This window comes from Numenius arquata, chromosome 4 (genome assembly GCF_964106895.1).
Source record: "Numenius arquata chromosome 4, bNumArq3.hap1.1, whole genome shotgun sequence".
In the NCBI taxonomy this organism is placed as follows: domain Eukaryota; kingdom Metazoa; phylum Chordata; class Aves; order Charadriiformes; family Scolopacidae; genus Numenius; species Numenius arquata.
In genome coordinates this window covers 33,594,596-33,616,572 of record NC_133579.1, presented here as the reverse complement: position 1 = coordinate 33,616,572, position 21,977 = coordinate 33,594,596, and the positions used below count along the sequence as shown (strand labels likewise).

Below are 21,977 nucleotides of genomic sequence, written 5' to 3'. Positions count from 1 at the left end.
AAAAGCGGCTCCCTCTGCGAGCACGGTTATGGAGGATTTGTCCGTCAAAGAGGAGTAATGTCCCTCTGGCCCCTCAGCCACCCGCCTTTAGACCCCTGCTCAACAATTTAATCTCCTACACGAAGGGGCCTCGATGCGTGAAATCTAAATGTTTTGTCTTGCAGCCTAAAGTTCATCTTCAAAAGAAAACTAGTATATGACCTCTCGGGTTATCCATACAGTGCATGCAAGAACAGAAGCTTCTCCCCTTGCCCCCCCCCCCAGCTGATGCAAATGAGCACAACATGCTTGCACGCCTTAAAACTTAGGTTACAAAATGATGGCAAAGCGTTGATGTGTCAGTGAAATACTGAAATACAATCCTTTGAGGTGTGAGACAGAAGCCGTGTTTCCTACTCGCTGGAAGAGTTTGGATGTTCTGTACAAGCCGGCTTTAGGCAAAGGTGTGCAGCCTGGCGGGGCATCACTGAGCCAGAACTACCCCCTACCACAGGGAATACAGCAAACTAGTTGGTTCCCAGGGGAATCAGCAGAACAAAAAGTGTAAAAGTGTTTTTTTCCCCAGTACTACTATGGGAAGAAACTTGATAGGAGTAACAACAAGCAAAAGAAGTGAAGTCTGTACTGGTAGACGGAAAAGCATTGCAAATATGTAACCCAGTTAGTAGAGTCATCAGAACCGGGTATCTTGTTTCCCAGGAAAGGGAGATGCTTCTACAGAAAGATGTGTTTGACCACAGGGGAAAGGTTACAGCGCAGAATTAAGACAGTGCAGATTTTATTGCAGACAGGTCACATTTTCATCAGTTAAATAAAGTAAAATGAGTAACTTCAGCCAGAAAAACCCACTTTTATATAAAAGTAGTCTTTATGTAGGTGTAACAATTTGTCTGATAAGATGATCTGATTGACTGAAGCACATCCAGCTATTCTTTTTTTTACTGCCCCAATAATCAGATTTTTTTAAAAAATGAAAACCTTTGGTAAAGTACAAACACAGCTTTAAGACAAACAGGATCACTGTTCTTCTACTGTGCTGGGAAAAATAAGTACAGTTCTAGAACTGCTTTGATACCTAGAAGAGGTTTAATTAGAGTAAGTGAAAGAATTTTAAAATAAACTTTTAAAGCAAATCTAAAAGAAACATACTAAGTTCAATGTCCCAAATATATTTAACAATAAGCAGAAGACTGGTTGTTCCACAGGTATTCTAAATGAGCAACAATGAATTAGTCCACACATCACTTGTCCAGCCATTACAGATTCCAAAATGGAATGTAATTTTTTCAAACCAAGACTTCTGAATTTTCATATCCATACAATATTTAAGAAATGTCTATTCCACCATATAAAAAAGCTTTAATGTACTACAAAGTTAAAAACAAAAAGAAGATGACACAAGCTAAAAGTAGAAAAATACATTGTAAAACATTTATATTTTGTTCCTTACACTGATCAAGATATAACAAAATATTTTAGATTAAACCACTTTCATAAATTCATGGCATTTTCAGAAGCAGACAGTTATCGACTCAGCAGTCACTGGTTACCCGCTAGCTAGCATCCAGTAAAGTTGTCTGGCCATTGCAAACATCCAGTATATTTTAAGGTTCTGGAAATCCTGTGTAGACATTAAGCTTTATTATTACTAGAAGAGTCAAAAAATAACAGAACTATTCTGAGTTCGGTTTGACAGTCAGTCTGCACCCCTCCCCTACATAGCAATTAGCCAAACTTTTGTAAGGAAAGACCTTGAGGATTTAGGTTGCCCCAGAGGTACAAGCAGGGAAGGGGACAGTCCTGGCAAACTCTTCCATCTTTGTTGCTTTCTCGCTTGCATCCCTAAAATTCACATGAACCATGATATTAAAAAACAGAGATGATGGGGAGGGGGGGAAGAAAGAGAGGTATTATCTAATAAATATCAAGAAAGAATACATTTACACATAATGGTGCTGAACCTAGTTTTAAGCCCTTATTGTCATGTTTTCCTTTCCCCACACATCTATGCTGCAGGCAGCCCTGCCTCTGACCAGCAGGTGGTGCTGATCTCACAGCAATAACAGCAACATCCTCCAACCTCACCTCCTCAAGCCTTAAAAAAAATAAAAATATACATATATATAGTTTCATTTGGAAAAGCTATTTTCAGCATCTTCCTAACGTTGTTACCACCAGAGTAGGAAACTGCTACTTTTATAGAACTTGTCTGGATTAGACATAAGGTTGCAAGTATGGTGTAAACAAGTTAGTGGAAGGTCTGTATGTAACAGTAGAAGATCGGATGGCTATTAAGAAGCACTCTCTATTTAAACTGGTGTTAGAAGAAAACCAGATTCCACTTCAAATAGACATGTCTGTTACTATTAAAATCTAATTCATATACATGCATGTATAAATACATCCACCCATGCATTCAAATCCAAGTATCTACCACTGCCATTAAGCAGCCTATTAAGACTGCTTAGATTTATACCAAGTAAAACAAATTTGTGTTCTCACTTTAGGGCTGGGACATAAACCAGGTTTTACACTCTGGTGTTCTCCTGACAAATTTTGCACTGCATGACAGTTTTATGTCTAACTCCAGATGCCACGTTTCCTAGGAAGCAACAATTTTCTGCACCCATGAGGTCTATGAGAATATCAGCTCTCTACTTTGTGCAGAACAGGTTGCAAGAGTCAATTGTCCCAATTGGCACTTAAGACTGAAAGGAGAGTTGTGGGAATTGCTACTAAAGTGTAATGACTGTTCCATCCTCCTCAATACCTCCTCTGGGGATAACCAGACTGTGTCGGGGATCAGTTTTTAAGGAACTGAGTAATTTGTGGATGTTACCGTTGCTTTCTCGGCCAGAGTTGTTGTTGAGCACCAGGTCCCTTTGAAGTCTATGGCTAAGGCTGCTGCCATTGATCCGAGAGAGGCTACTGGAAGTAAGGCTGTGCAGTTTGGGAATGTGCTGTGGCTCCAGACCACCCTCGATGACAATGTCAGCCTCTTCATCACTCTCCATTTCATCAGGGTGGAAGTTCTGCAGCACGTGAGATGTAGGCAAGCTATGGTGACTAGCAGTGCTGTCTGTAGACTGGCCAGAGCTACCAGACATCCTACTGCTTCGAATAATATTGTTCCTCTGATTTGCTGGCTTGACCGTGATAATAAGATTATGGCTGTTGGCAATCATCATGTCTGTGACTTGGTCAAGAGTCTTTCCTGCTACTTCAATGCCATTAACTTCCAGGACTTCATCATTTACAGCAAGCAAGCCTGTGCTCTCTGCTAAGCCTCCAGGAACCATACGAGAGATGAAGATACCAGGTACTTTTTCTAGTCCATGAGGAGTAACCCTTACGCTGGTGCCATCGCGAATGTAAAATCCTAAGGGTTTCTCACACCCATGTCGATACAGCCTCACTCTCCTGTGTGTTTCAGGAAGAATGTCCACATCGATTATGGAAGACACTGGTCTAAAATCATGAGGCATGCTAATGTTGATGTGGGGACGCCGGCGGAGGTTGTCATTGCGTAGTGTCACCAGAGCTTTCTTCTTCCTCGATAGTGTGTTGGTCCCAAAATTACTGTAGTCCACTTCATCTGAAAGAGAAACAGTACCAATGTATCAATCAAACAGAGAATAATTCAAACTACAGGGCATTTTTCTCTTACATCTGTTTCAGTGAAGCCACACTCCTCGTAATATGAGGAAAAAAAAATCAAATTCTTCTGTTTACTCTAACCGTTGTTACATTTTATGTCCATCAGCACATCATTCAGAATGTTGGTTTTCAATGACTACCCATGTTTCTTCCTTATTTTGAGGAAAAGAGACTTCTGATTTTCAACTCCTGTTGTCAGATCTGCAGAATGCAATTACTTGCAGCTGCAGGCTTAGATCTGAGACCGTTATTTTCAGAGTTGGATTGTAATTTTATGTATACAACTCAAGTGGGCAAGGAGTATATACACATTTCTAACCTAAAAGTCTGAATCAGGGAGTATTTTAATATCCAATACACAGCCATAACTGATAGCAGACCTTAGGTACAAACATGCAATGCAAGATGTGAGAGAATAGTTGGATATGGGTTTTTAGCCTAGCCTTTTTCAGTAAGGAATTTATGTTAATATGCATCTCTAGGTACAGCACTTTTCTCTTTGGAATATTTTACTTCATTTCAGCTGAATTTGATAGCACAAGTACCAAAAAAGTTCTGTGTAAGCAAGCGGCCTCGTAGAAAGAAGCAGGGAGAAAGAAGCTGCTCTGCTGCCTAGTTTATATGCTAAGGATCACAGAACAGACAGACTCACACACTCCTGCCCTTGAGAGGAAGATCCATAGGAAAGCAGCCTTTGTAGGGTCTCCTGATTAAGAAATTGTTTAAATAGTTCTGCCTCAGTAGTGGTATCTCAGGGGTACGTGCAAAGTGATCAACTTTAAATTAGCCAAATAATATGACAAGTTATTCCATATAAGAAGCTCATGTTGTGCTTTGCGTAAAAAATTACTTAGTCATGAAGTTGTTAAGTACAAAATGCGTCACTGCATTTCACATTAAAAACACTACGCATATTTTAAACACGAAGCATGCACTAACTGGAAAATTATTTCACCAGGAGATTAAGCATGCTAACACTTTTCAGATAAGCTAACACACTTTCAGTTTATTCTACTGTTGAAGACAAGCAGTAAAATACAAAAGTACAATTATAAAACTGCCACTAAGAAAATCTTCTGACAAATTAACCCTGCATAGTAATGTTTGAGAAAGAAAGATGTTACCTCTACCCAATAAAGGTTGAAAAAAGATGTCTTAGTAAAAATAAACTTAGAATTACATTTTTATTTCTTGCTAGGTCTCCTTTTGAAGTCAGCTTTCAAGGCATATTATTAGCGGACTTCAATTAAGTGACATTAAGTTACACAACTCAAAGGACACAAAGAAAAAAAAAGTGCTAAGCAGCAACCTGATCTAACTGAGCCTGCTTGGAGCAGCATATCGGATTAGCTGGCTTCCAGAGGTCTCTTCCAGCCTAAATTATTCTGTGATCCTACATAGTCCTTTGGGCTGCAAAAAAATTGTTTGAAGACTTCAGAAAGGATATTTCTGCATTCTTCTATAACTTATTTACATGGGCTATGCTAACACTGAGGACATCACAAGGCATCTAGAAGGTCATCTTGAAGGAAAAGCTTCTGCAAAATAAAGATACTCCCTGAACAAGTTTGTCATGTTTAACTTCACATTTGCCTTCCCAGGCTGTTCACAGCCACACCAACTGTACAGGGCCAACTGTGTTATTTAGACTGGCAAGGCACAGGACTGCAAGTCATTAAAATCACCCAAACATGAGCAGCTCACAGCTGGTTCCTGGAAGCATATTCACAGCCAAGACAGTGACTGCGTGGACATGGCATCTTCCTAAATCCACCTGGTGAGCAGTACAGTCAGTGTCTACTGACTGTGGCTACTCTTTTGAACGCACAAGCCACCTGTGGCAGCCAAAGCCAGATATTAATCCTTTTCTTTCATCAACAGGATCACCATCATCTACACTCACCTAAACTTTTAAGTTTTGATGAATGATTTTGAAGGTTGGCAACATACATCTTTTCCTTGTAAAGCATGGGTCCACAAGAGAAGTCTTTCATCAGCACAGCCTCAAACACTGTGCCCTGCTCACCCTCACAATTTACTGATAAGTTTCTGTAACAGTCCTATGAAAACAACTTGAGGATTCAGATTTAGAATTGAAATTCTTCCTCACTTGAAACATAGTTCTGTAGAATAGTAGCACTGTACCTTAAAGCCCAAGACAACCTTTATCCCAAAATTTCAGTTTAAGATGGCAATTAAAATTACACGTCAGTTTATGCATTTAAGACTGTCTCTTGCAGTACTGGCAAATCAAACTCAAAAGAAAAGCTGCATCCCTTAAAGACTCAGAAAATTAGGTTGGCAAGTGCAGTTGGCAATGCAGGTAAAATGAAACACACTCCCTAGTTATCCATCTATTCCCTGAAAGCACCCAGGTAACTGTTCTCTCCCTCTCTCTCTATGTTAGCATATTAATACTGAATTACTTTAAAGCAGACTTGCAAAAGCTTTACCAGATAATTCACCTGGGAAGATTTGTTGACAATGCTGTTTTCTTCCCCTTAAATTAACAACAATCCAGAGAGTTAATTCTCACAACATCCAAGTTTGTGATGATCGGATAGTAATGTTACAGGAGAAGCACAATGGTCCTCCTAACACACACAGGTCATTTCTGAAGCAGCTTCCTTTGGCTGAACCACCACCAGGACAATGGCACAAAAGAAGTGGTTGTTTTGAGCCTGTGACCTCCTCACCTGCGCTCAGCCCGCTAATCTGCCTCCCCAGATGACTGCCAGCATTCCTAACCTCTGAGCAGCTTCAAAACAACCACCTCCTTTAATAACAGAAAGCCCAGCTTACCACAAAAATGCTTTTTCCTCCAAACGTGAACCAGCCAGAAGCAGGGATGACATTACAAGTGATACAGGCTACTCAGTGTTGGACCACTTGCTCAAGCAAGTTAAAAAATGAAGTCCATGTCCTGTTAATGATTGGATTTTTATTTTTTTTTTTTAAAACAGTGTCAGGTATTAGTTTCCAACTCTGACCCTAAACAGAATTACACATGAGAAGGATGAAGTCCCAATTTTAACAGGTAAAATTGTTAAAACCTACTATAGGTTGGAGAAATCAGAGCTGATTTGGAGAGCTTCTACAAAAAAAATACCAATGAACTATTTTCTAGAAAAAAGTTGAAGTACAGAATACACGCTCCTTGACAATACAGATATTACATTACTTGTATTCAAGATGACCTGCTCACTAGCAGTCACACCTGCTTGGGACTTCACCTTGAAATTAAAAACTAAAAATAAAACAAATCCAGAACAAAACAGCTCCCCCACAATATTCAGAGCCAATACTCTTGCTGCAGAAATAAAGCAAAGTATCTCTACTGAAGTTTAGCATCAGCTGTTGCTGTAGCAGCAGAAAGTCATCAATTCCTAGCACAATGAAAAAAAAATTTCCTTCCTCACAAGGGAACTGGGAGAAGTCAGCCAATATCATTCCCTCTTATCAAGTACGGGGTGGTCAAATAGCGGTGTATTGCCTATTTTCAGCAATATACTTTTCAGCTGACACACGTCAGACTGAAATGAAAACTGTATCATTGCATAATTTACAACGACACACTTTTAATGAAGGTCAGTAACATGTTCCTAGGTTTTGAGTTTCTCACCATATAGAATTGCAAGCAGGAATGCCACTTTAGCTAATGGAACAGACAGTGTTTGATGCCAGGTCTCATGAAGACCGGTATATACCATATGGAACCAGACAGAGCTGCTTTTTCATGTTTTATTTGCTACAATATCAAATTCTCCTTTTGGAAAGCAAAGAGTCTACAGAAATTTGCATCCATACTGTCAGAACTGCCATCTAGCAGCACATCTGAACAGTGCTTAAAGCCTCATATTTTACAGGGTGTCACGTTTTCCCATGTCTTGAATGAGGCTGGAGTGAAACGTTACATGCAGGTGACAGAGGGAGAGTTAACCTCTTAGGTGCTGAATATGACCCCTATTTCTTAGAGTGGGTCAGATTACATGGAGCATTTTCATGTACAAGGTCTAGTGCTTTCAGACAAAGATGTTCTATGAGCTGGACGGATAATCCTGGATAACCACTGAACTTTGGAAGACTTGGACCTGAATTTTACTTGTGCCCATAATTTGCCTCCTACTGAAAATAGTGTTCTTGTAAAAAGAGAAGAAGAACGTTTACCACAGTTGGAGAAGAAATTCTCAGCTTTCCAGTTCTGTTCTACATGAAACCGCAACCCACAGCTACACAAAAAAATACCTCCAAATCATCTGTAGGCACTGAATGTTATTGCAGCTCTTCTCCCCAAAAGCTTCAGTTTTCATTACATTTTGAGAAATATTTTGTTATCTGGCAATGAGTTACATAAAACCTTAAGTATTTTGGCTGCATGCTTTCTGTTAATACTGTTAATATGTGTGTATTTTCCTTTTTTTTTTAGATTTGTCACTAACCACATACCCATGAGGATCTTTCTGTTAGAGAAGATATATTCTACAGATCTCTTTGTGCAGAGATGTATCTGTGCTTGCCTTCCTGACAGCGGTGGTGATAGCGGTGTTTGTTTTGTTGTTATTTTTTTTTCTTTAAACTGATAGAGCTACCTCCACTTGTCCAGCAACAGTAAAACCCATTAAAGGAGGTTTTCACTTCCAAGCACGGACATTTTACTATCAGAATATTACTATTTTTTAAACATATGTAAAAATTTCTAGACACTAACATCTTTGAGGTACTCTTCTAACAATTCTGTAGTCAGCCTGTGACTTTACAGACTTCACCTTCCTGGTAGGCATCATGAATCCTATAGTTAAGTCAGAGTACATAACAGCACAGCATCCTTAAAGGGCTATTTGTAAGGGAAAGAAAACTGCTCAGAGCATCTGGTTGTAGCCAAAAGGGTATTGTATTTCTTTAATTTACATGAAACAAGAAATTATAGACCTTCTGAAAAAACCACCAGGAGCACCACTCCCACTGCTTGGACAGCTGCTTTTCATAGGAACTGCTTGCCAGATGAAATACCAAAGCTTAGCCAGATAAGATTGTATAAACAAGCTGAATTCCACAGAGAAGCAGACTGCCAGGCTCCTATAGGAACAGTTCATTTCAGACTCTACGTTTTCAGTGTACATGCACTCACGGCTTATTATTTCCTCTGGGAACTGTGGAACATTAGTTGACAGCTCTGGAAAGTACTTCAAAGACAAAATTACTTCCACTAGGGAGAGCAGCACTTCAGGCAGCTTGGGAAGGAGGCCAATGAGTCATTAATAGCGAAGGGTAACCCCTCCATCCAACAGATCTCTATTACTGAGCATTCAAATTAGCAGCAGTCAAAATCATTTCAAGGGAACGTGCTATGTGTAACCCTTCTGCCTTTGTGTCCCAGCTACAAACACTGTCAGTGTTTGACACAAGCTGTATTCACTGTCTATTTTCTCAGAAAGATCAAAACCAGAAGCATTTGTAAAAGTGATCAGAAAACAAATAAGCTGGCAGTCTCTCATTTGTGACCTGTAAGGCTGAACACAAGCAAAGGGATTTAAGAGGAAACAGATATGAAGTGAACTATGGCTTGGGGGATGGTCCAGTGCCAATATCACTCATCAAGGAGTATTCAATGAAGGGAAAAATAAAGTTATCTGAATGCTAACACTGCATTCTGTGTGTTACAGGAATGTTAAAAAAATCCAGCTGTCACTGTTGCCAGCATCCTCTGGGTGAATCAGTCTGAAAAACACACAGTGGGTAAAGTGGTTGTAGTTGCTATTCCATCAAAAGTCAAGTAAAGTATCCCACACATGCACGGACACACACACACACACACATTCCCCTCTCTCCCTTCATATCACAAGGAACCTGACACAATCTCATCAGGCTTTAGAAGACTACCTAAACGTTCTAGTTAATCTGTGACATTCAACAGGGCTTTTGAAGCACAAACAAAATCAAAAGGGAAAAGTTCAAATTAACAAGAGAGCACGTTATCCTTGACATCCTGAATCTCAATCCTTTAGTTTCTAAACCAAATCTTTCCAAACACTTGTTTGTAGCCTGTAAACTCAATGACATGTTTTTCAGAAGAAATTTCACCAAATAACTCCACTAGAAAGAAAATTTGAGAACATCATCCTACTCTAGTCTAGCCCCTACTAAACCTAGTAAACTGCAGTTTTGCAAAAGGCAACCCTCCTTCTATAGTGATTCAGTATTAAAAAGATAAATTTGCCTTCCAATTTAGGAAGCATTCATTAGCAGGTTAGGATTAAAAATATGAGGAACACAAATGTACATCTCTCCTCCAAACACGTTTATGAACTCAAAATATCCTGCCCTCTTTCAAGAAAGTGAACATTATTTTGTAACTTGGTCTAGTGTGTTAGAGCAAGCAAAACTATAACTGCATTAGGCTCAGGGTCTCTTTACAGTGTCAGACACGAATAAGAAACGTTTTGAGGCCACTTGCCTTGAGGATGGAGACAACCCCTTAGGAATCCAGCTTGCACTGCTGGTGTGGCCACCTGCACTTCTCACTGCTTGTCATCAGAGGCCACTGTTCCCTTGCTGAATCTCTTTCCTTCTCGGCCGAAGGCCCTTTATTTTTGACTTGCTGCACTGCTCCAAAGAAGCAGAAGCTGTTGCTTGACCTGCAAGTTTGCCCCATGAAACAAGTAAAGCATTTGGAGGAGAAGGGTGCTACTAAATGTAAGCAAGTGCTCAGGCCTGTAACTCCCAAAGCTATCCTCAACCTCAGAAACATCCAAACCCAGATGCTCAAACTAGCCCAAAAGCCAGCTAAGGACTCCAAATTTTAGAGAAGTTGTGGATGGTGTTTACTAAGATTGCACTTACGAGGGTTTGTCAGAGTCTTCCTCCTCTGAGTTTCAGATGTGACTTCTTTTCTACTATAAAACATGACAGAAACAGCCCTTCTTCTCTTGTTTCCCTCCACAAACTACATTATGCTGAGGTTACATTACCGAAGCATTACAAAATTGTGTGTTTGAGCTTTGGCTTCCTTGTTGTTCAGTTTGTTTGGGGTTTTTTGTTTGGCTGGTTGGTTTTTGTTTGTGGTGGGGCTTTTTTGGGCAGGTTGTTTTTTTTTCCAGTATTAGTATTTCCCTTTTCCTGCAGGGGAGTAGTGGGAAATTGGGAGAAATCATTTTTCTCTTGCACACCTCTGCCATCAATCACTATTGCATTCATCTCAAGATCACAGGTGCTGCTACGGAGGCTTTATTGGTGAGTTGGTTTCCCAGGCTGGTCAGTGCTGAGCAGACACCCAGCAGCAGTAATGGGTGGGTGATGCATACAGAGAGTAATAGCATCACCTGTAAGCAGCTCTCCTGCTGGCCCGAGCCTGGCAAATCAAGCCTATGACCATACCAGCACCAACTGGTGATATGACACCCAACAACTCCCAGCAGCCATCAAAAATTGTGTTCACTCAGCTGATGGTATCAAATTGGGAGAGCTATCAATCCTATTCAAAACAGTGAAACACTGGAACAGGTTGCCCAGAGAGGTGGCAGATGCCCCATCCCTGGAAACATTCAAGGTTGGGTTGGACAGGGCTGGGGCCCTGAGCAACCTGATCTAGTTGAAGATGTCTCTGCTCATTGCAGAGGGTGTTGCACTAGATGACCTTCTAAGGTCCCTTCCAACCCAAACTATCCTATGATTCTACGCTTAGGAAGAAAAAAAGAATAAAAAAAAAAAAACCACCACCCCCACCCCCTCAAATCCCAACAACCACCCCCTCTCCAACCTATAATTACTTGCAATCTCTTCAGCAAGTCATCATTATAAACTTTACAGTTTAAAGTTATTAAAAAGCAACCCTTTAATTATTTTATTTCACCCACTCCATTTTTGACCTGCAACAAGCACACCCCTCTATTCACTCAGAAAATCGGGAAATTGAGGGGAGCACCCATACACACACAAAGAGAATATCTTCTTTCCAAATGAAAATGCATGCATGTTATGCAAAGCAAAACAAAACGAAGCAAAATGAGATACCAAACTATAACAACTCTTACTGTGCACTGCAGATTTTTTTTTTTAGTGTATCTTATTACTGACGCTAAAAAGCAGAGGATTTTATTGAGTATTCTGCAAGTATCAAATATAGCCTTTTCCCAGCTGCTAGTAGAAAAATACAAGTACAAGACTAAGTTTGGAAGATAAGAAAAGTAAACAGAGTTGACAGATTGAACTGAAGAGAAAATTTGGGAAAATACCATCCCGTTTTTCACAGCTGCAATATCTGGAGAAAACACCACAAGTAATGAAAAAAACAGGTTCACCTCAGGATCATGTTCATTCAGAATACAAATTTTATACCTCAATAAACAATTTTTTGTCTCACAGTAGCCTCAGAAAGGCAGCAGAAAATAAAGGTAGTGTATTTGTACTAGATTACTCACACAGCCATAGGTCAAAGGAGAAGGTTTTGAAAGACTGCAGTACTGAACCTGATCAGGACCTTCATCCTATAGACCCTAATATTAAAACATAGGCTTTTCCTCATTTCAGAAGCTCAACAGCCAAAGTGAGCCATGCCAGGAAGGCAGGACCTGTATTATCCAGCTAACACTACCTGTAGTTTGCCCAAGAGAAACTGAATCTAACCTGGTATTTCACACTCCCTCCTGCTGCCTTCTGCGGTGTATCCTCCTTTTCTCTGCTGGGTGCTCTCCTCCTGTCCAGTCCAGAGCGATCCTCCCTCCCCAGCTAAAACCAAACCTGGCAGTCATCAAGAATTGTCTACTATCCTGCATTCAGGTAACCACTAATCACATTTCTGTAGCATGCAAGTGGTTCTTCTGTTCGGAAAGAAAAGATATCCCAGAGCTGGGAGCCCTTAGCTTGGGATGAGGTATACTTGCCTCCTGCATGTACAGACCTCCTGCACGACTGTGGCTGAGCTACTAAATTCAGTGGCCTTTATCCCCTGCATCTCCTTACAATTTCTTTCCTACTATCAAGAAAAATGCAGTGTTGCCAGGACATGCACATTAAAAGACTTGAGATCTCATAAACACAACAGCGGAGACATTTGATTGTTGCAAACATTAAATCTGTGAGATACAAGGGTACTACCAAGACAGAATTACTTCAGACTGTTTTCTGTTCTCACGCATTCTTTTGCTGAGTAACCTCTTATTCATCCCAAGCTGGTTCAGACAAGCAAGCTAGGAAGCACCTTTTCACTTATAGTTCTAAATTTCCAGTAAAAATAACTAAAAATAAGAAAAAAAAACCCACAGAAATCCCCAACTGTGAAGCTCATCTTTAATAAAGATTTATTTATTTGGGATGTAAATGGTGGTCTTTTCCACAGTCTTTACGCTGGATTGTTCTAAAAGTCGTTACCACAGCTTCTCAAAGATGTGCTCTTATGCAGCTAAAATTCTTCTAGAACGCATTTTCTGTCTTCAAAAAAAAAAAAGATGCAATCATGTTTTTATAGTTTCACTGTTGTGGTGTGATAATACCACATACATCCTGCAATGAGGGGGAGGGAGAGAAAGAACATTTACAGTGCTTTACAAAGCACTTTTCTGGTTCCTGCCTCCAAGCTGGCAGATTGTAAATAAAGTGCAGATTCTGCCTCTTATCACAGAATTAAAAAGGTTTCAAAACAAGTATGCCATAAGAAATTAATTACACCACTTGTCTTTAAAGTCACAGCCTCTGGGAGTCTCCCAAACTTTGCTGGCTGGATTCAGATTAGTCACAAGATAAACACCCCTCCTGGGCCAGCCCAGGGCTCCGCACCACTGTGCCCTCTCCCCAGCCCCATGCAGCTGCTGCCCCGGATGGCCCAGGACTCAGGGTGCTGGCAGGCTCTCCTCTCCACCTGTGGCCTGCCGGATGCACCGGGATGCCCTCCTGGCTGGTGGGACAGGGGAGCTGTGGGAATCTCACCCAGTTTATCTCCCCTGTCCTGGTGGGACGGGAACAGGCAGCACTGCCCCAGTGCAGACACGTTTTCTAGTCCCCTGCTCCCCAGGCTGGAGCAGGCCAGGGCGGGCAGGAGCAAGCCCGCAGGCGGGAGGAGAAGGAGCGGCACCGAGCCCTGGCAGAAGCGAGTTGGAGTCAGTCATCCTCCGCACCAAGGGAGTACGGTCAGTGCCACCCCGTACTTCAAACGTGGGAATGACGGGATGGAAAAGGAGTACCAAGAAGCAAAGCAAAAATGAGGGCCCCTCAGGTTGCAAAGGACAAGGGAGGAGCAACCTCTAAGTGCTGCTAGTACAAAGCAGAAGAGTTGCAAACATGTTTTATATAAATCTATTTAATGTCTATCTGTAAATCTATTTCTAATCTGAAGAAGCAAGGTCAAGAGCCCAATCTAACTATTACAATGCAAACTGTGTCTGTAATGCTTGACTCCCCCAAGCTGCTGCTCCAGCATCCTTCCCCCTTCAGAGGACAAGGCTCCTCATCTCACAGATGGAAAGCATTGCTGCTTCTAGATATAAACAAAGCCAGCCAGGCAGTCCTCTTTCCTGACAACAGGTCGCAAAGTAGCAAAAGCTGCCTGCAGAGTGCAAAGAAAGATTTTTATTTTTTTTCCTGATTAAACTGTTCGAGGAGGGCTGCCTGTCTAGGATTTGCCACATGCACATCCTCCCTACAGAGCCAAGCACATGCCAGTCATCTTGGTGGAGGACGAAGCTCCACAATACACCCTTTTTTTGCAGCACAACAGTGGATATTCAAAATTAAAACCATATCGCACAAGTTCTCAATGTGAAGTTTATCTTCACCCCCCTCGTATGGCACATTACCAGTGGTACCCACAACCTTTGCTGTGACAGTGGCACTTACCTGGGCTATGGCAGCATGTTACCATTTTGTTTCCTCAGCAGCCATAACATCATGAAGCAAGAGGGTCAGAGCACTGTCCCCACCCCTCTTACTCAAAACAAAAATGAAGCTTTGCCTAATATACAACTACCATCGCTTCTCCAGCTGAAAACAAAATAAATTTGTTACTTTTAATGTTAGACTAGAAACATCTTTTTCTGGCCATCACCAGAAAGCAAGAGGCACTTCACTCTCATTCCTCCTCTATTAGTAAAAAACTGCTTGTTTTACTTAAAACCAGCTTAAAGGATCACGGCGATTCTGGCAGAAGAATCTGCTGTGTAGAGTTATTGGCTAAGTGATTTCTCCAACATTATTTTTATGATGCTGTATATCTTCCTCCATCACTGGCTAGGGCTCCATGCCCAGCTGTGTACACAAAGTAATTAGAGGCTGCAGCCTGAGCAAACTTTGCACCTGAGGGGACTCTCTAAGAGCTGCGGATGTTAGCAGAAACTGTGTACTTGAGGAGTCCAGCCCTCAGATGACCACTAACGGGACTGTGAAGCTTCTTTTTTCCTAGAATAACAAGCACTGATCTGCAAGACTGAAAAAACAAACAAGCAAGAAAAAAACCCCAAATACACCAGCAAGGTTTTTACCACTGAAAAAAAAAAAAAATGGCTTCTTTCTTCAAGCAATTTTTGAGACACTCCATCGTTATTTAAGTGTGGTAAACCACTGGCTAGTGTACTTTTTCTTTAAAAAAGTGTTTCTTCGTACAAGCACATGATACAACAAGGGAGTGGCAGACAGGAAGTGATTATTCAGAAATTAAAGAATTAGATCAGGTTCCATGATACCAGGACAAAACATGACGCGTGACAAGTGAAGCTGACATTTAGTGGCTGAAATGTAAGAAAACTCTTGCTTTATTTACCAAACCTAGTTCAGGGCTCATGTAAGCACTTTGTCTCCATAATGAACATCAGCGTTGGCAGCTGCAAGCATTGATATGCCTCCTGGGGAGCCCAAGTTACTCCATCAATTTCACCACCAAAGTTATACCAAACACTGCACTGCTTCTACTCAAACAAGTTTTTCTGAATGAAAGCGTAGCTCTGCCAGTAGTAGTAGCAAGTCTCTGATGGCACTGCTGCTCAAGGTTTGACTGGCATGGCTGCTCCAGAGGTGGTAAACACAGACACTGCTCTAGTTCAGCCCTCATCTCTACTAATAGTGATCTCCTGCCAGTATGAACAGAGCAGAGGTTCCCAGTGCCACTCTTAAGTATGCCTGGTTTTCCTGCCACTGGGAATTCCCTTCATGATCTCAATTTTCCTGTTACACAGGAGGTAACACTGAATCATCACCACATCTGCTTGTTAAGTGACATTGTTGGGGGCAGACATACATCCAAAAGAATACACAAGTATTCACAGCCTGATCCCTGCTCCGAGTGAAGTGTATGGACCATGCTGGGACATGGCTTCTCCCATGCCTGTGCCTGGAAAAATTAAGTTGTGGTCAGACCACAGCTGTGCAACTCCTTAGTGTGCACTGACTGATTTACTACCATTATAAGTTCCAGAAAAATCACCTTAAAGAAAAGCATCCCACACAAGTGGGCTAATTACATAAAGCACTTTTCATCTGTGGATCCCAAAGTGCTAAAAATAAAAATTTACTGTTCGTGAGGGACTAAGCTCCCATTAGAACGGTTAAGCTCAAAACCTGGAGAATACATCAGAAGTTATGCAAAGCCCAGCAGCTTTAAAGGAAGGAGGAGGGATTTTTATGGTTCAAAGGCAGGAAAGAACAGATGCGGTACGTTAGGACTTACTTTCATTACACTGCATATCGTTTCCAAGAATGCTTTCAAAGGAAGCATCCTCCCAATACAGAAGGCAAGCGCTTGCTAAGCTGACTCGGACAAGCTTCAAATGCAAGCTGCATCCCAGCCCAGAGACAGTGAACTGCTACCAGTAACCTCTGCTCACCACTTAACTTCTTGCTTCTAGTTGTGAGACCTTCCTCCATCTTCAGTCCTTCCTGGTACATTACTGTGAGCAGCCACTTCACATCTTCACTCCCCCCATATGAAACAAGAATGAATTAAAAAAAAAAAAAAAATGCTCTGCTTTCTTTAGACAGAAGCCCAGTGTTCCTTTTCCATGTCTTTCCTCACCCCACTCTCTTAAATTGCTAGACAGCATCAGGAATTGGCAAGATCTTTAATAATAAGATCCGGCAGTATTACTAAATCCATACTAAATTCCCACAACAGGAGCCAAATGGTGACCAAGACAAAAATTTTTATTTGATGATGCATCCTATCTTCAAAAAAAAACTGTTCCAAGGACAAGAAAAGTGAAGACAAATAGTTATATAATACAAAAACACTGGCTCACAGGTTGATGTGATCAATGTGTCTTGCTAAGATGCTCTTGGGGGGGGATCCAAACACTGAGCATTAAGTTGTGCTGTATTTTAACGTACTCATTAACACACTAGCTAATGAAACAGCTTATTTAAAGTCTGCCAATTACATGAAGCTTTGCAGCTGCAATGTAGAGATCAACATTTAGAACAACAATTTGCTCTCAAGGTTAAAAAAAGAAGTTTGCCTTGTGCTTATTGTTAAGCCTGACAGACATGTTTAAAGGTGGCCAAGAACAGAAGTGCAGAACTTCTGTGTTTGATACAGCACTCCAAGGCACAGCAAAGTACCTCCTGCAGAAACTGAAAAGACCCAAGTGCTTCCTCCCATGCTAAGGGACAGATAGAGCATCAAGGAGACAGGTTAAACAGGTTTCAGAGTTAACAACACCTGCCCTTGGCTTAGCAGCTACACCACATTAATCAGGGGAGCTGCAGTGAGGAAAAAAATTAAATAGAGAAGAGAATTTTTTCTATGCTTCTTTTCCCTTTACCCATCTAGATCACATTTATCTGCTCAGCTCCAGTTTTTCCTTCTGGGTCGATGCAATTTAATATCCAGATCATTGTGCTAAAACTCTACACAGGACAGCTCATGCTGCCTTTGTCTGTATCAGTACATTTCACCCAAGTCAGGCCTTTGGCCACAGGAAGTCAAATAATAGGTTAGTTGAAAGGAATCACCTCAAACCCTTAGGCCCCACCTTTTAACACACAGATACAGTACTGAGAGTTTAAGAAAGAAAATGGGGAAAAAGAAAAAGGCTGTGGCTATGAATCACCTGCTTGTCTGGGCAAGAAAGAAATCTGGAAAATCCCGATCCTAAGAGTACCTAAAGAATACTGAAAAGAGTGATGAGGCATTCAAGACCAACTAGACTTCATGGATATCAAAAAGCCAGTCAATGGGAGAGTCATTTGTAACACACAGGTCTCCTGGGAAAGCACCACCATCCTGTTTGGTTTTATGCCTCTAGTGTCAGATCAGTCAAAGGCCAACATAAAGTTAACATGCCAGATTTCACATCAGCTGCTTGCCCAAACAACTGGGGAAACTGTTTTAGCTGAGCTCTGCTCTTTCGCTCACTTCAGATTGTTGCGTTAATTAAAAAGTCTTGCTCTTGTGTTACACAGCCCACAGGATGCAAGGAGGAGATTCCTAGCTTTATAATCATATTAGCCAATAGCTCCCAGCGCTCTCACCGCTGCTACACACAGAGCCAGCATTACACTGTCAGTTTGACAGGCTGTGGGAGGATGCTGCGTAGGAGACTCATCATGTTATGCAGAGTCAGCCTGAGCTCCTTCACAATGGGAGCTTTCTGCAGAAGCACAACATAAAAACCTCCCTAAAACTACAGGATCATCTGAGCAAATTCCCCAAACAGAGCCAGCCCCACAAAAATTCCCTTGATAAACAAAATGCAGTTGCTAGCTGGCAAATGACTGAATACGGAGGTGTCACCTTTGGGATCACCCAACCTGTAACCTAACAAATAAAAAATATCACTATTGTCACTTCCAAGCTTAGATTTAAGAATTTCCATCTTGGAAGCACTACAAGAAGTGAGTCATTCTATATACCTTGGCAGTGATTTGCAAACCAACAGGGAATATCCAGAAGGAAATAATGTCACCAATTGGTAAGGCAGCTGCTATGTTTACCAGCTTAAACAAGTTTGTGTCTCAGTACCTCTAGTTAAGTATGGACAGCAGCAATTCTCCAGTTCACAAGTCATAAAACTTCCAATTCAGAAGTCATTTACAACTTAATATGCCTGAAAATTAGAGATCTTTAAAAGTTACCCCAAAGAAAAATACTAGGTATTAGGATCACGCAAAGTGCTGAGTTCTTTTGAATACCTGTACTGCCCTTGCCTGATCCCTGCAAGCTCTTTAGCATAGTGGCAGCTTTGGACACTGGAGATGCATGCAGTGGGATGTCAGAGCAGCTGCCACCCTGCAGTCTCGCTGGACAGCAGGAGGAATGTGGGGAAGAGCCAGCCGAAGGAAGCCTTCACAAACAGAAGCCAGGCGTGGTGGCACAGGGCACCCTAGGGGACAGTAACCAGAGTTGCTCAGCATAGACAGGAACAGGGTGGGGAGCCACCAGACTAAGCAACTTTGACAGCCTGAGGAAGATTTAGCTTTCTGAAGCTAAAGCTGACTGTTGTCAAGAAACTGCGAGGTGTGAAGCAGCTTAGAAAGAAAAAAATTACTAAAAACCCACCCAAACCTACTCTGTATTGGTCAAGCTAGTTTTTGAGGGAGATAAATACCAACAAATGAGACACTTATGTGTCAAATAAGATGCTTAATACTGTACAAGATGACAAAGATTCATTAGCTAAGTCTAAGAATAAACTAAGGAATTAAGGGCTCTCAACATACCTGTTTACTACATATAACAAATATGTAAATTGCTAGAGATTATGTCTGATGAGCAGTGCTAAAGGCACATGGCAGGAAGTTGTCCTTACTTCACTGCAAACACACAAGAATTTGTAATGTGGCTTACCCAAACTTTGAGCTAAAAGTTTACTTTTGAGAAGGGCTAATGGAGATGCATCAGCTTCACCTTTGAAACAGACATTAAAGGGAGCAGCACAGAGCCAGGCTTACAGCATGGTAGAGTTAAGACAAATATCAGACCAAAGGCTGGCTAAGAAGCTGTGAGAATACCACCAAGCAGTCACTTGAGAGAAAGTATATTAACTGAGCATAGTCCTTAAGCTGTTTTTCCTCTGTCAACTTCTAACAGCTCTATTATCCTCAGAGGATTTACTCTTTTCAGAGTATGCCAGCTGCCTTCATTACCAGAAATGTGTTATAAACAGTAAAAGCTGGACATTTGTACAAGCAAGGATCACACGCAACAACTGCAAATTTTCAAACAAGTGAAAATGAGGACACAAATCCCTTCTACTACATTGATTCAGAAAGCAGGAGACATACCTTGTTGTCACCTTCTTCCCATCCTAAGAAGTCTGTCATCAGGTAGTTCTAACACTATACAAGTATACTTTCTAGCCTTTTTATTTGTGCATATTATTGCAAGTCTTTAGGATACTTTTATTAAGGCCTCAAATTGAAGAAAAAGTGACTATGAGCACATACTCTTCCCTTTTCTCCTCTAATGTACAGATGCCTTAAGTAGGCAATGAAATAAGGCAGAACAGTTTGACTAAAATACTTCAATCCTCACGTTTTACCTCCTTCACAGTGTACAGTCTGTGCCCTATCAGCTGCCAGTGGTTAAGAGGCAGAAGCAAAGGTGGCATATGTTTTTAACAACGCAACCCCAAACCCATGAAATAAAAGCCTTGCAAGAGCCTCATTTTCTTTTAATAAAATACTAGGTCTCTGCTGCCTACTCAGTACGGCACTTTAAACATCTGTATTTTCTAAGCAGACAGAACCTGTGTCTTTGCAAACACAAAGCATCATTACAAGACCTGTGTTCATTTGTTCTCATGAGGAAACAGCTTTCCGAAATTTGCTTTAAAATTCCCATTTTTGAGGTATCAGTGCATGGGGCAGCACACAGAAAGTGTCCCTAACTGGCATTTACAGTTATTGCAGATTGTATTAGTTGCTCATGCAGATATTACAGTTGTCAGCACACACATATCAACCACGACAATTATTTGCAGACTCTTCAAAAAAAAGCCCGCCCTTATACAATAGTGTTTTCACTGTACCCATTTCAAGAAGTCATTCACATTACAAAGGAAGATAAATGGATTTAAGTGACCATCTTGCTAAAGCATTTACAATAGAAGTAACTTGTAAAGTTTGATAACATGGTGTAGGCAAAACGTTTGCTCAGCAAGTTCTCTTCAGATGACTAAGCTGCCAGTGAAACGGGCTGAAAACGTGAACCACAATTCCTCTTCACAGGGGGCTTTGCCAGCTCTGCTGCCTACTGCCAGTTTTCACCAGCTCAGCAACAGCCGCCACCACCACCTGACAAACTGCTTCCAAATTCAACATCTGTATCAAGCCTCATAGTCAAGGCAGTGAGGCTACTGAACCTCACAGGCAAGGTAGGGCAGCCAAGGATGGCAAGATAGTTCAGACTTCTTGCACTGTAGAGCACAATGATGCAGAACAAAGGAGGGTAAGTTCTTTTGTTTCTATGAATTTACACAAGATCAGTACTAATAATTACTCTCTATTACTGTAGTAGGGAAGGCCACATTAAAAAAAAAAAAAAAGAAAACTGTACCAGGCTTCTTCCCTCCTCCAACATTTTTATTTTCCTCTCTTCACATGTCTAATGAAGCATGGAAGTTGTTGCTCTGTTCTATCCACTGTCACTCTGTGCCAGCAACACAGCCAAGAGATTTTAGCTCTAAAATTTACAGACTGCGTTATAACCTGTCAGCACCTCTAATGTAAAAAAAATACGCTGGATTGCACCCTTCAAAATAATTTCCATCAGAGGAAGTCATGCTGTCAGTGAGGTGGAGAAAATGGAGGAATTCCTGTTTACTGTTAGACTTGAAAACTTACTTGGGAGGGAACTTCCAATTAAAAGCTAGCACCTGAAATACCACATCAATTTGTGTGTTATTAGCAAGATATGTTTATCTAGAAGACCAACCCCAATTTTGTTGATGAAGAATCATTGCAGAAGGTGAGCAGCAACTAATGTGAGAGGAATGGAACATGCAGGAAAATATTGCTCAATGCTTGTTTAGAGTAGGAAGTGATACCAGAGGAGAGACATGTTCCTGTCCTCTCAGAGGAGACCTGTGCAGAAGGGTATATGTTATGTCACACTATTGTACTCCCAAATGTCACTGTTATGGCTCAAACTACTATACAGATCCTGACACTGAGCTGCCAGGAACGTGAGACTTCAGCTACAAAAGCTATAAGCTGTCATTTTATTTTAGGACAGGATTGATTTTGTGATGTTCTACATTTTGGACATGCTATATAACTGGAAGGACAGGGGACCTTTAAGAGTGAAGTCATGAGCTGTTAGCTGGACATTGGTCACTAAGAGGTACCTTGGACTTGCAACTCAAGCCTGACTGTATATAAATGTAGGCAAAGGGTCACTACAG

At 41.2% G+C, this 21,977-nt stretch overlaps 1 protein-coding gene across 1 annotated transcript in view; it reads right to left on the bottom strand.

The window, feature by feature from the left end:
* Positions 1-769: 769 nt before the first annotated feature.
* PARD6G (par-6 family cell polarity regulator gamma) overlaps positions 770-21,977 on the bottom strand; it is a 67,547-nt gene continuing 46,339 nt past the window's right edge. Inside the window, exon 3 of the mRNA XM_074146663.1 lies at positions 770-3,595. Coding sequence (XP_074002764.1) covers positions 2,736-3,595 — 860 coding nt within the window. The 3' untranslated portion in view covers positions 770-2,735. The remainder of the gene's footprint in view (positions 3,596-21,977) is intronic.